Source organism: Brassica oleracea, chromosome C2 (genome assembly GCF_000695525.1).
Source record: "Brassica oleracea var. oleracea cultivar TO1000 chromosome C2, BOL, whole genome shotgun sequence".
Classification (NCBI taxonomy): domain Eukaryota; kingdom Viridiplantae; phylum Streptophyta; class Magnoliopsida; order Brassicales; family Brassicaceae; genus Brassica; species Brassica oleracea.
Genome location: NC_027749.1, coordinates 1043052 through 1056118, shown reverse-complemented (window position 1 = coordinate 1056118; position 13067 = coordinate 1043052). Strand labels below are relative to the sequence as shown.

General features: G+C 35.6%; 3 protein-coding genes across 4 annotated transcripts; 1 reads left to right on the top strand and 2 right to left on the bottom strand.

Annotated features, from left to right (window-relative positions):
- Positions 1-1613: 1613 nt before the first annotated feature.
- Positions 1614-2383, bottom strand: LOC106323130. Its single transcript, XM_013761295.1, has 3 exons — positions 2219-2383; positions 1981-2133; positions 1614-1896 (listed from the first exon to the last, which is right to left on the bottom strand). The coding sequence occupies exons 1-3, from the start codon at positions 2381-2383 to the stop codon at positions 1714-1716; spliced, it is 501 nt and encodes a 166-aa protein (XP_013616749.1). The 3' UTR covers positions 1614-1713.
- Positions 2384-3435: 1052 nt separating this feature from the next.
- On the top strand, positions 3436-4413 carry LOC106323041. Of its 2 annotated transcripts, XM_013761203.1 has the most exons (4): positions 3436-3702; positions 3781-3933; positions 4024-4239; positions 4294-4413. In XM_013761203.1, the coding sequence occupies exons 1-3, from the start codon at positions 3553-3555 to the stop codon at positions 4204-4206; spliced, it is 486 nt and encodes a 161-aa protein (XP_013616657.1). In that variant the 5' UTR covers positions 3436-3552; the 3' UTR covers positions 4207-4239; positions 4294-4413. The 2 variants fall into 2 exon arrangements, with proteins under 2 accessions (XP_013616657.1, XP_013616656.1); XM_013761202.1 differs by having other exon boundaries at positions 4024-4413.
- Positions 4414-5992: 1579 nt separating this feature from the next.
- LOC106323129 (probable cysteine proteinase At3g43960) lies at positions 5993-12615 on the bottom strand. Its single transcript, XM_013761294.1, has 9 exons — positions 12457-12615; positions 12215-12367; positions 7428-7559; positions 7310-7342; positions 7144-7222; positions 6794-7041; positions 6563-6679; positions 6262-6480; positions 5993-6034 (listed from the first exon to the last, which is right to left on the bottom strand). The coding sequence occupies exons 1-9, from the start codon at positions 12613-12615 to the stop codon at positions 5993-5995; spliced, it is 1182 nt and encodes a 393-aa protein (XP_013616748.1).
- Positions 12616-13067: the final 452 nt, after the last annotated feature.

Below are 13067 nucleotides of genomic sequence, written 5' to 3'. Positions count from 1 at the left end.
GAGAATGTTAGACAACATTTAATTAGAGATTCTCCATTACAATTAATTAATATGAGAAAAATGGAGGATCAAACTCAAATTCAAATGTGGATGTTCAAGCTTATCCAAGCTATTAAAAGTATCCATATTATATACTTAGGTTAGGCAATGCACTTGAACATAAACACCAATAATCTAAAGAAAAGGATAACGTCAAACAAGTTGACTAGTTGAGACGTAGAAAAAGTTGCAAACGCCTTTCTTCGCCTTGAGCTAGCAGTTTCATAGATAGCTGATAGATGTGTGATGAAATCAGAAACAAACCATATATACTTCAATGGATTGCTACAAAACATCTCCCACAGAATTCAACAACTTTCTTTTGGATTGCAAGAGACGACCTCAATATCTCCTGGGAAGTAGCGAACCACAGCTCGATAGGGTTTTGTCAAATTATCTGAAGTATCATTGACTTGGAATGGAATGAGATGTAAAATGTCATTCCACAAGATGGATGGAAGCTTGTTCCCTACCACACCAAAAAAGACAAATCAAATACCATGCATGTTGGTGAGAGCAGACAAAACACACAAAAAAAATAACAAATCCTAACTCTTTCTTCGTTGTGCTTGGTGAGAGCCAGGTTCGCCAACTAATTAGCGACAAAGTGTCTGTTGGTTTCAGGGTCGCTAAACGATGAGATATCATCCAGATTAAATGATCTCCAACCAAAACAGTATCGAAATTTCTTGAAGTCGATTTCATAACCCCCGCCGGTCCTATCCAACTCATGGTCGAACAGTTGCATCTCTTCGTAGGTGCACTCGTCGGAATCAAAATCCTCCGGACGGCCATCATAGCAGGTGGTTTCCTCCTCCGTCTTCTGACGCTTCGGTGAGGGAGGATCGGATCTTTCCATCGCTGGATCGGGAACCATCGAGAGAGAAATTATGCGAGAAAACCCTGTTTTTCTTATGTATATATCATTGCGGATTGGGCCACGTAAAGTGGACCCTAACAATTATTATGAAAATAAAATTTAACCGATGCACTGTTGGATATATAAAGAGTCTATGCTATCAAATAAAAAACAACTCATTTCATGCAGATTGGGTTTATCTCATTCTGTCTCAACTCTCAATACTTATAAGAGAAATACGTTGAATCAATTATGAGAAATGTTATTGTTTGCCTATGAAGCCAAATGTTAAAACGTTTTTGGTGTTCTAGTTTACAACATCGTATGCAAAAAAAATTGTTGATACGTTGCCCCAAAAAAAAAACATTGGACATGACTATGGACAAGTTGTCCTTTGGAACCAGTCTTTTCATTAGCCCTCACGAAACTTCGATATCAATGACATTACTAATGACTAGAACATGACTAAGACGACTAGAGAAGATGCTTCTGATTTTTAATCAAAAAAACAATGTGATGATAGATGTTTAACTTTTATTGTCTCCTTGGTTCTGATTTCAAAAAATATAGTTCATGGTAGATGTAAGTACCAAGATTATATATTAACTTGGGTTATGCAGCATCGAAATATAACACTAATAGGAGATAAAGAAGTTGACAACATAAAAAGAAAACAAAAAAGTAGGAGAAACAACATGCAAACACTTTTCTTCCCCTTTGAGGTAATAGGCATAAACAAACAATTTTTCAATCTTTAAATCCATGAGACATAAGGAGGAGACTGGTGGATTGCTACGAAACCTCTATCACATCATTCAAATTTTTGGATAGCAAGAGACTACTTCAATATCTCCTGGGAAGTAGCGAACCACAGCTCGATAGGGTTTTGTCTGATTACCATCTGAAGGATCATTGACCTGGAATGAGATGTAGAAAGTGACTGCACAAGATGGATGAAAGTTGGCAATCAAAACCTTTCCCAGTTCCAAGCTTGCTCCCTACAACACCAGAAGTCAAATCATCAAACACCATGCTGTTAATCAGAGCAGACAAAACACACAAAAATAAAACCAAAACCTAACTCTTTCTTCGTTATGCTTGGTAAGAGCCATGTTCACCAACGTAGCGATGAAATCTCTGTTGGTTTCAGGCTCATCAACCATTGTACTATCATCCAGATCCAGTGGTCTCCAACCAAAACAGTAGCGGAATTTCTTGAAGTCGATTTCAAAACCCTACAAATCACCCATAAATAAATTTCGACAAATGAAGAAGGAACTAATTAAAATCTAATTCACACAAAAAGAAAATCGACATCACCAACCCCGCCGATCCTATCCAACTCTTGGTCGAACAGGTGCATCTCCTCGTCGGAGCACTCGTCGGAATCGAAATCCTCCGGACGGCCGTTATAGCAGGTCGTTTCCTCCTCCCGTCCTCCGTCTTCTGACGCTTTGGTGAAGAAGGATCGTCGGATCTTACCATTACTGATCGGGCTACGTATAATTGGGACCCTAACAACTATCATGATAACAAAATTTAATTGATCATCTGTAGGATTTGAACCTAGGAAATTAGGAATGGCATATAAAAAGTAAATTGGTAATATAAATTAACTCGGTGTACTAGTATGAAAATTTACTAAACAGGTAATTAAAGTAAAGTCAAGCCTAATGTTATAATTGGACTTGACTTTTCTTATATAAATTAAATAAGTTAGATTTTTTGGATTACATTACATATGTTTTTAATTTAAACCCATTTAAACAAGGAATTATCCAAAATCACTCAAACTTTACATTTTAATTTAGGTACACTATTATTTGTTGATTAAAGCTATTCTTGCTTCTTTTTTTTTTTTTTTAATTCATTCATCAGAAAAAACCTATTTTTTACGATGAATGCATCTATAGTTTGAAGAAAACAAATAGCTTACAGTAAAACATCATTTGTTGATCAAAGCTATTCTTGCTGTTTACATATTTATGATTATTTTATATATAATTATTTAAGTATTGTTAAATTTGGTTTAGGTATAATAAAATTTCAACGCGTATGAAAAACTTTTGTCAATGAAAGAAAATTTAAAAATTAACACTATATTTAAAAGATGATAGATTGGAAATAATTTTATGAAAAATTGGATATTTTAAATGGTTAAAGACTAAAGTATTAAATACAACGTTATTGTAAATTATCCCGAAAAAAGTTGAAAAACTCGGAAATTTATTATAGCCTTATTAAGCCCACAATAGTTTTGGATTGAAAGACAAATGTTTACGTGTTTTGGACTGGGCTGGATTCAAATATACAAACGGGCTCTTTCGATCTCTTTTGTAAGGCTTTGAAATACTTCTTCTTATTTTAAGATGGTTGCAAAAACAATATCGTTACAGGAACACAAAGCAATTTAGACACGTGAATGAGACCGAACCTAAGGATTTCTTTCTACCTGTCTTTATCCTTTAATAATCTACTCCCTTGTTCAATACGAAAAACACAACTATTTTTTTTTTTTTTTTTTTTTTTAAACTCGTGGTCTCTCTTTATTTTATATATAAAAAAGATATAAGAAGAAGACTCGTGGGGAGAAAAATTAGGGTTTTTATTTCCTTTCTCGCATAGTCTCTGTCTCGATTGTTGCCGATCGAGCGATGGAAAGATCCGATCCTCCTTCACCGAAGCGTCAGAAGACGGAGGAGGAAACGACCTGCTATAACGGCCGTCCGGAGGATTTCGATTCCGACGAGTGCTCCGACGAGGAGATGCACCTGTTCGACCAAGAGTTGGATAGGATCGGCGGGGTTGGTGAATTATTATTATTATTATTATTATTATTTTTTTAGTTTCTTTATTGATTTATCGAAATTGACTTTTGGTAGGGTTATGAAATCGACTTCAAGAAATTTCGCTACTGTTTTGGCTGGAAACCACTGGATCTGGACGATAGTACAATGGTTGATGAGCCTGAAACCAACAGAGATTTCATCGCTTCGTTGGCGAACCTGGCTCTTACCAAGCATAACGCAGACAGAGTTAGGATTTGTTTTTATTTTTGTGTGTGTTTTGTCTGATTAACAAACAACATTGTATTTGATTGCTTTGTTTTGGTCCTTTGCTCGTAGGGAACAAGCTTGGAACTGGGAAAGGTTTTGATTGCCAACTTTCATCTATCTTGTGGATTGACTTTCTACATCTCATTTCAAGTCAATGATCCTTCAGATGGTAATCAGACGAAACCCTACCGAGCTGTGGTTCGCTACTTCCCTGGAGACATTGAAGTTGTCTCTTGCAATCCCAAAGATTGATGGATTCTCTGAGAGAGAGAGAGCGTTTGTAGCAATCCACCTGCTTGTTTCTGATATCATCACCTATGTATCATCTATCTATCTATGGTCTTATCTAAGAAACTGCTAGCTCTTTTCTTGTTTATGTTTTCAACTTGTTTGCTTTGTGTTGATGTTTAAGTGGATTTGATGATTAATATAATATTGGTACTGTAGTAGTTATATATACCCTGAAAGATTATTTGAAGCACGTTCCTCAGTCATTGGTCTCTTGCAGTGGTTGTGATATATCTGCCATTGAAGCGGGTATTGCTGTAGCAGCAACACTAGACTGTCTTGTTATTAGCATGGAAGCCTGCACATAAGTCCGGTAGATTTCAACTTATACGGCATTCATTTCTTGCCAACAGAATGTTCAAAGTAGATGACTCACCGAGCATGCCTAGCATGGTTCAGCTTCAACCACTACTTATTAGATTGAAACCGGTGGAAACCCTGAAGTTCTCCTCAAGACCCATCCCAACATCAACATAGAGCTCTTTGATAGCGAGAGTATTCTAGGGCTGAAGAGACCGGATCGGCCGGTGGAGACGGTGTTGGTCTTCTGAGGTGGAGAATGCAAAGAGCAGACGGTGTTTTGGTCTTCTCAAATTAGCTTTGTCTGGTATTTTACAGCTTGTTGCTTGTAAAATGTATCATTCAAATCGTTTGTTCCGGTGCAGTCAACTGCTGGCCTTCGGTCTCTGGAAACGAGACGCATGTCAGCTTCGAGCCTCGTCCATGTTTGGTCTAACTAATGTTGTCATCTCCGTACCTCTTCCTGCTCTTAGAGATGCGCCAATGGTTAGACAATGTGATGGGGACGCAGCTGATTGCACAGAACTACCAAGTCGTGTGAGAAGGCTCTTTTGAGTTGGAGCCTCTTGTCTTTTCTTTTTGTTTATTGCTTCTTATATGGGAATTAAATCTTCATTTACTGGGATTTTGCTAATTGTTTTTTTCTTCTTCTTAACACACAACGTATATTATATATATATATATATATATATATATATATATATGTTCTTATCATTTTTTCTTTCTCCACTTGCTTACTTTGTCAATCTAGCAAATTTTCAAAAAAAAATTAAAATTTCTCTGTTGCTAGTATATTAAACCTAATTAAGTTTCAAAATATTTGTGGAGAGCATAGTAATTTGATAGGTTATAAGCTAATGGTAGGATATGCAAGTTGTTTTAATGCAGACTTGATTCAATCATAAAACACCTAGTTAGTATAAGTGACAAATTGTTATGCATCTTGGAAACTGTATTTGTCCCCTTTGTGCTCGTTGGACGAGCTTTTACTTTTAAGGTTTATGCATTTCGTGAATACTAAACTGTTATTACTATTCTTGCATATCAAGTTACAAAAATACAATTTTGATTGGTTATATCATTCACAAACACTTATTTTGTCGTGTATGAATCTGACATTGGTATCTTGATCGCAGTTGGAGATCAAAACAAAAACCAAGGCCCACAAAGTGAAGCATTTGATTGGTGATGTTCTTAGAAAATAGTATTACTCTATCTAGCAATGGGATTAAGCATCCACACATTCAAATCATAAACTAGAACTAAATGCTATTACGTTAGTTGCTGTGTAAAGCATTTCAGTTTTGAATACACCAACAACTATCAAAAGTTCACTAACTTGGGACTTAAAACAAAAACTAACCTCTGCGTTTAGATTTGGTATCAAACATCCACACAAATCGGATAAAAAAAAAAGCAGATTCACATGCATTGTCAACAAAATACACAGTCAAAGATCAAACTCCATTGACACCTTCCTTTTGCTTCTGACCTGCTCAAAAGTTTATCCAACTCTCAGTATCAGTCAACAAAGTCCCAACTCAAGATGCAAACAAATGAAATGATCAGTTCTCATTGAGACTATCAAATTTTGAGAGCAGACCTGTAGTCTCCATACGAGCTTTACGTTAAACCTAGTAAGGAAGACCAATGTCAAAATCCGTTACAAAGAGCTAGACCAATGAGAGTAAATTAACATGCGTCGTTTCAAATACATACCTCCACTTGGATAACATTGAGAAAGAGAGAGGGTTTGTTGCCTTCTTGACTACTCTTTCTTATCATCATTCCGTTTCCATTTTGTCCCCATTCAGTTCCCCAAGAGTTTTGAATTTTCCAGTAGTTGACACCATCTAAAGTGGTGTTGAAACCACGCACAATGACCAAGTGGCGACCACAACACATATCTTTGCGATTTGTCTGACCTTTGTAGATTCCCTGTCATTTTTCAGATATAAGACTATAAGGGATCAATTGTGTTTGCTCAAAATGAAGGGTATGAGCTACAAGTTCATCTTACATCTTTGTAGGCTAAAAAGCTTTTGTAAGCATCTACCACAGCAAGCACAGGACCTTTCATGACAAGCTTGATCAATTCTTCCTCATTCACTTCTTTGCCTTTCATATACTTTAAGTCCTTGATTTAATTTGTATGCAGGAGCAACCTTCAAAAAGTAGTTGATAAATGGTGTATATATTTAGAAACAAACGAGAGATATGAGAAACAAAGTTTTAAAGAATAAATACTTACACTTTTTTGGCAACTTTTGGGACAATTAGCAGTGATCTCCCCCGAGAATGGGCAGGTTTCCTCAAGAACAAGGCCATCTGTCATCAAGAAATTTCTGATTTCGTTATACTTAATGACCTTTCCCGTTTTCTTGCACTTGTTCCTTATGTTGTTAACCAAATGTTGTGGTGACAAGTGGACCACTATTCCATATTTGATATGGATCCATGCTTCGATACATCGTGCGTGTGCAATAGCCCAACATATATCTAACATAAGAAAACAAACATATTAGCTTGTGTTAAGACTTAGGAAAAAAAAACAAACATATTTCCCACTAGTGATTAACATAATATATATATATATATTACCGCATATCCCTTGATGCATGGCATCTCTGAGTTTGTCACCGCAATCCATGTGACAAGACTCACACTCTGATGGTATATCCTACGTACAATGGAAAACAGATGATATTTGAAAGTTGAGATTGATTGAACTAAAAGGGCTATTCATACACTTCTAAATCAAATGTACCTTTGGCCAGTTTTCATCATTTTTGGTCAGCACCTTAAAAGAAATAGATAAAGAAATTAGTAAAAGATAAGTCGCTCTTTAAGATGAAGAAGAAGGTACATGTACGCATATGGATTACCTTCTGGCTAGATTTGGAGACAGACTTCTTGGAAGAAGAAGAAGAAGGAGAAGGAGCTGAGGACTTCTTTTTATGTTTGGATCCAGCTCCTACACCAAATGTTCGATTGGAGCTGAAGATGAAGAAGAATCCCTAAAAACGAAACCCTAGAAACTAAAACTAACTAGCTCCTATGGAAGCTTTGAACATATACCGATAGAAATGGAGAGAGAGAGAGACGGAACAACTGTATACCTTCTTATCTTCTTCTTTCTCCTTCACTGGCTGGATCCCTTCTCAGTCTCTCTCTCTCAGTTCCGAAAGTTAGACTAGGATTTTTACTACAAAAACAAACGCTGCCTTATTCTATAAGGTAGGGACCACTGCTGCTATATCCTTAATAATTATTACCAAATGTTTTTTTTTGTCTTTAATTATTTTCCACAAGTGAAGGATATTTGTTCCGATTTTGTTGTTTATACTATAGTTTCTGATTATATATTTTTGCGTAATTTTTTTTATTTGCTCTTACTTTAGTCATAAGAGAAGCCAGTATGAGATATATATTGTTTTATTTCTTTCCAACCGATTTCTGCTTAATAACCAAATGTTTTTGTTTTTGTCTTTTATTTAATTTTTTCCACAAAAAGGAGAAAGGATACAAACTTTTCAAATGTGCAGCGGGAAAAAAGCTTAGGGTTTTCCAATAGAAACCAAAAGAAAAATAAAAAACTCGGATGAAATTGACAGCAAATATTCTTTTTGGGTCTTTCTAGTGGGACCTCTTTATTCCCCCTCCATTCATTTAGTCTCCAATTGTTTGAGACCAAAAGGTTTTTTTGATATTATAATTGTTCCAATTGTTTGTTTATACTATAGTTTTTGATTATATGTTTTGTTGCTCTCACTTTAGTCATAATGAGTCATATTCAGAGCCAATATCTAGATTTTATTCATATGAATCACTATTTAATTTGATTTTAAAAATTATAGTTGTGATGTTATTAAATTAATTAAGAAGCCAGTTATGTTTTTTTTATTTGAAAACTAAGAAGCCAGTTATGTTTCTGTTGGATATTTCCTAATAGCTAGTCCTTGATTTGAATTTTAACTCTTACACGCCAAAAAATGTATCTTAAGTAGAGTAAGCAAGCTCATAAGATATAGCGAAAAACAACTGCTTTGCCTCGACGAGAACTCGACCATGCAACCAAATAGGTCCGTACCCTTTGGCATATATCATAAAATAACCATTAAATATATTTGAAAAAGGTTTTGATATGTCAATAGGTAAAATAAAAAGGAAAACCATTTTATGATAAAATTTATACTCAAAACGTAAACGTTTGTATCGCATCTTTATAATAGAACAATCTACTCATGTACCGATGATTTTATAAGGTGGTTACATGACATTACAAAATTTTATATAAGTTTGTATTGCACCATTTGTTGTTGTCTTGTACTTATTTCGTATGTTCTTGGATATTTTAAAAATATTTTTCGCGGCCTAACATATTGGCTTTCTAAGCAAACTGGATCAACATGTTGTAACCAAACTTTCATGAATGATATTTACAATTTAACAGAAAAAGTTTTATAAAAGGTGTTTACGAGATACTATAACATTTTAGATAATTTAAGTGGAGGTAAACAATTATGTAGAGTTGTAGGTGACTAAAATGATTAAATGGAGATATGTTCACTGTATTAAATAAACAATGAATCACCTATAATTATGTGATTGCGCTCTAAATTAAGTTCAAAGCCAATTATCCTTAATTGTGTGGATGGCAATCAGACGAAACCGTATCAAAAGTGTGATTCGGTACTTTCCCGAACATAGTGAAGTATGCTCTTGCAGGCCTCAATCGTACATCGGCTCAGTATATTTTGCTTGTGATCTGTAATTCAAGTAAAAAGTGTGGAACATATGGCATTAGTTAAGCTTCCATTGGATATTGCTTTACTATAGACAGTCCATAGTGATGACTGATGAATATATTGAGCTGAAAGTTCTCACTCTCTCTCTATATATATATATATTAATTAGTTAACGAATTTCTGCTAAAAAAAATAATTAATGATTTTTAAGTGTTAAAAATACTATAAAGTAAAATAAAATTGAAGTTTTATATGTCAAAATAAAATAGCAACTCCAACTTTTGTGCTAATGATTTTTTAGTGTTAAAATAAAAGCTAGAAAGTAAATTAAAATTAGGGTTTTAAATGTTAAAATAAAATCGTTAATAATTTAAAATTTGAATCGGAATTTAATCAAACATATCCTTGTTTTGGTTCTTTTAATTACTTTTTCTCTTCCAGTTATTGGAAAAGATACTTTAAGATTATCGTTTGGATTGATTGAATGATTAAGATTGAACCGACTACCAATGCTACATCTCATCTAGACTGAGATAGAAAGGACCTTAACTTTTCAAATGTGCAGAAAAGAGAGTGTCATTCCGACTGGAACCAAAAAATAAAACCATGGGAGAAAAGTCAAAGCTAGTATTCCAATTGGGTCTTTTCACATTTCTTCCCTTCTTTCCAGTGCCTTATTTATTGTCCTTTACTAGTGGAGTCTGGAACTGATGTTCTTAGGTTATTATTAACATAATTAATTATTAGACGTCATGTTTTCAAGACGCAGCTATTAAAACCTTGAGAAGTTGAGTAACAGCTAGTTGCGCAAAATATAGTTTCTTATGTAAATATCATACCATTAACTACTTAATTAGTAGATCAATTAGAAGCTACGGGCATGCGTATTTGATTTATGGGGGACGCTGTGAACAACAAAAAATTATTTGCTGAACTCGCGTCTAACCATAGTAATTTATCGCCCGACTTCTTCCACATGAATCGTAACCTTCCGTTTCAAGGTCATTAAACGTAAGTGTATCCAAAACCAATTATGAGTTTCATCACAAAACAAGAATGACCAGAGAGAAGAAAAAAGTATTCAAGTCAAATAATTCTCAAACCTCCAGTCCCCATCACATTGTTTAACCATTGGCGCATCTCTCAGAGCAGGAAGAGGTACGGAGATGATGACATTAGTTAGATCAAACATGGACGAGGCTTCATACTGGATGCTGACATACGTCTCGTTTCCAGAGACCGAAGGCCAGTGATGGAAACCAAAGACTTAGAAACACTTTTACTGCAATTTTTTTTTCATATCCCATGCCATAAGACAAATTGTTGCTTAAATACACATACAGAGGTATCAACTAAATAACTTTCAACTAAACAACTAGAGAACATGTTGAACAAGTGGGAGACTTCCCACTAATATAGGAACCACACGACCATATCCCTATCCCATTATTGGCCATGATCTTATCAGCCAGCAGTTGACTGCACCAGACACAAACGATTTGTATGATACATTTAACAAGTAACACCTGTAAAATACCAGACAAAGCTAATTTTAAAAGCCGTACTTGTTAGTGGCACCATCGACTCGGAGATTCTTCGACATTGTTTACTAAAGGCATTTCCAACCCAAATCTCTTTTTCCTTCATATTTTATTCGAGAAAATAGAAAAAACAAATAGAGTGTCATTGAAAATGGTCATCTCTGTCCTTGACTTAGCTTTGGGGAGTGTCTTATGTCAGATTCGTTGAGGGATTTGCTTCCAAGTTATGGGTACTGGTTTCAGGGGTTTCTCCTTGTTCCATGCTCTTAAACCTTTGATGGTTTCCAGCTTGGTGTTATGGTTCGCTTTTGGTGGTGGTGTTGATGTGTTGTAAAGGATTTCTCTATCTCAGCAGTGATTCTCTGGCTCGGTTCGAAGGATTTGGAAGCTTTGGCAGTCTTCTTATGCATCATGCAGCCGCAAGGCGCAAGGTGAAATATTCTCTCGACCGGCTCAACTCGTGGCTCGTCCATCTTAGAGCAATATAACGGTCTCCATTCTTCTCCTTTGGTTCAAAGTGACCTTCACCTACTCAAGTGTTTGGTGTTATGGTCTTTGTTCTGATTTTTGTTGTTCTTAAGCTAGGATTCCCTGAATATCAAAGCTACTACTCATTCCACCATCTCGTCCAATACAACATTGAGCTTCTCTTCCACATCAGTTGGAGGTGCGACAGCTGCTTTGGTTTCATATTTTGTCTGAATTTTTTTTTTTGAACATTCTGTTGGCAAGAAATGAATGCCTTTATATGTTTAAATCTACCGGACTTTGTGTGCAGGCTATAAATCCATGCTAAACCAAAACCTAAATTCAAGACAGGAGGATCAGAGTCAGCGACGATTCTAAATGTTGGCCAGACTAACGACGAGACACCCAGAAGGAACGTTTTGACTATTCAAGTTGTGACTCAAAAGATGGTTCAAATTAGATATAACTTGTAAAGTAGCAAGCAAATATTATATTAGTCTTCCAATACACTTAAAAACATCAAACATAGACAGATAAGGTAGGATAGATGAGTTACGATACTAGGAACAAACCACTCTTCACTCTTCAAATCCAATGGAAAAGGAGAGACTTGGTGGATTGATTCAAAACATCATCAACTTTCTTTGGGATTGCAAGAGACAACTTCAATATCTCCTGGGAAGTAGCGAACCACAGCTCGGTAGGGTTTCGTCTGATTACCATCTGAAGGATCATTGACTTCGAATGAGAGGTAGAAAGTCAATCCACAAGATGGATGAAAGTTGGCAATCAAAATCTTTCCCAAACTTTTTTTCTAAAAAAAAAAAAAAAAAAAAAAAAAAAGACAAAACCAAAGCAATCGTTTAAATAGAGCAAACAAAACACACACAAAAATAAAAAAGAAAAAGACTTTACATTATCTTTGTTGTGCTGGTCGAGAGCAAGGTTAACCAACTTAGCGATGAAATGTCTGTTGGTTTCAGGATCGCTAAAGAATGAGACATCATCCAGATGAAATGGTCTCCAGCCAAAACAGTAGCGAAATTTCTTGAAGTCGATTTCATAACCCTGACAATTAAAAAAAAAAAATCAATTTCGGCAAAAAAAATTAAGAAGAAACTTAAAATCCAAAAAAGAAAAACAACGAAATCACCAACCCCGCCGCTCCTTTCCATCTCTTGGTCGAACAACTCAATCTCCCCGTCGGAGCACTCGTCGGAATCGAAATCGAAATCATCATCGGGACAGCCATTATAGCGGGTGGCTTCCTCCTCCGTCTTCTGACGCTTCGGTGAAGGAGGATCGGATCTTTCCATCGCTCGAGAAAGAAAAAAAACCCTAATTTTCTCCCCGATTTCTTCTTTTATATCTTTTTGATACAAACCAAACCAAACCACGAGTTAAAAAGGAAAAAAGGCGGGTACAAATCCTTAGGTTCGATTCCGTACACGTGTCTGAATTAACTTTTTGACACATGAATTTGTTTTTCAAAGCCTTACAAAAATGATCGAAAGAGCCCATTACATGCATTAGGCCCAACATTAGTAAAAATATTGGAAAAGAGAACCGTGACCGTAGGATTCCTCACAACCATCTGTGTATGATGCCATTTTGACCGTAGGATTCCTCACAACTCAAGATGCAATTTTTGAGTTGGACTTTGTATACTGATACTGAGAGTTGGATAACTTTTTGGAGTTCGTTCTTGGACCCTGTTTACAAGGCGTGATCTTGGACCATGTCTATGTTTGAAACTTGGTTATTTCCA

What these genes read in the sequence shown, in the direction of transcription:
- LOC106323130 (XM_013761295.1), bottom strand. Translation starts at nt 2,383, where the DNA reads ATGGTAAGATCCGACGATCCTTCTTCACCAAAGCGTCAGAAGACGGAG. An exon ending in GGATAGGATCGGCGGGGTTG is followed by an intron (nt 2,134 to 2,218) that starts GTGATGTCGATT and finishes GGTGATTTGTAG; the next exon opens with GGTTTTGAAATCGACTTCAA. An exon ending in CCAAGCATAACGAAGAAAGA is followed by an intron (nt 1,897 to 1,980) that starts GTTAGGTTTTGG and finishes CTGGTGTTGTAG; the next exon opens with GGAGCAAGCTTGGAACTGGG.
- LOC106323041 (XM_013761203.1), top strand. Translation starts at nt 3,553, where the DNA reads ATGGAAAGATCCGATCCTCCTTCACCGAAGCGTCAGAAGACGGAGGAG. An exon ending in AGTTGGATAGGATCGGCGGG is followed by an intron (nt 3,703 to 3,780) that starts GTTGGTGAATTA and finishes GACTTTTGGTAG; the next exon opens with GGTTATGAAATCGACTTCAA. An exon ending in CCAAGCATAACGCAGACAGA is followed by an intron (nt 3,934 to 4,023) that starts GTTAGGATTTGT and finishes CTTTGCTCGTAG; the next exon opens with GGAACAAGCTTGGAACTGGG.
- LOC106323129 (XM_013761294.1), bottom strand. Translation starts at nt 12,615, where the DNA reads ATGGAAAGATCCGATCCTCCTTCACCGAAGCGTCAGAAGACGGAGGAG. An exon ending in AGATGGAAAGGAGCGGCGGG is followed by an intron (nt 12,368 to 12,456) that starts GTTGGTGATTTC and finishes TTTAATTGTCAG; the next exon opens with GGTTATGAAATCGACTTCAA. An exon ending in CATGCATCAAGGGATATGCG is followed by an intron (nt 7,042 to 7,143) that starts GTAATATATATA and finishes TTCTTATGTTAG; the next exon opens with ATATATGTTGGGCTATTGCA.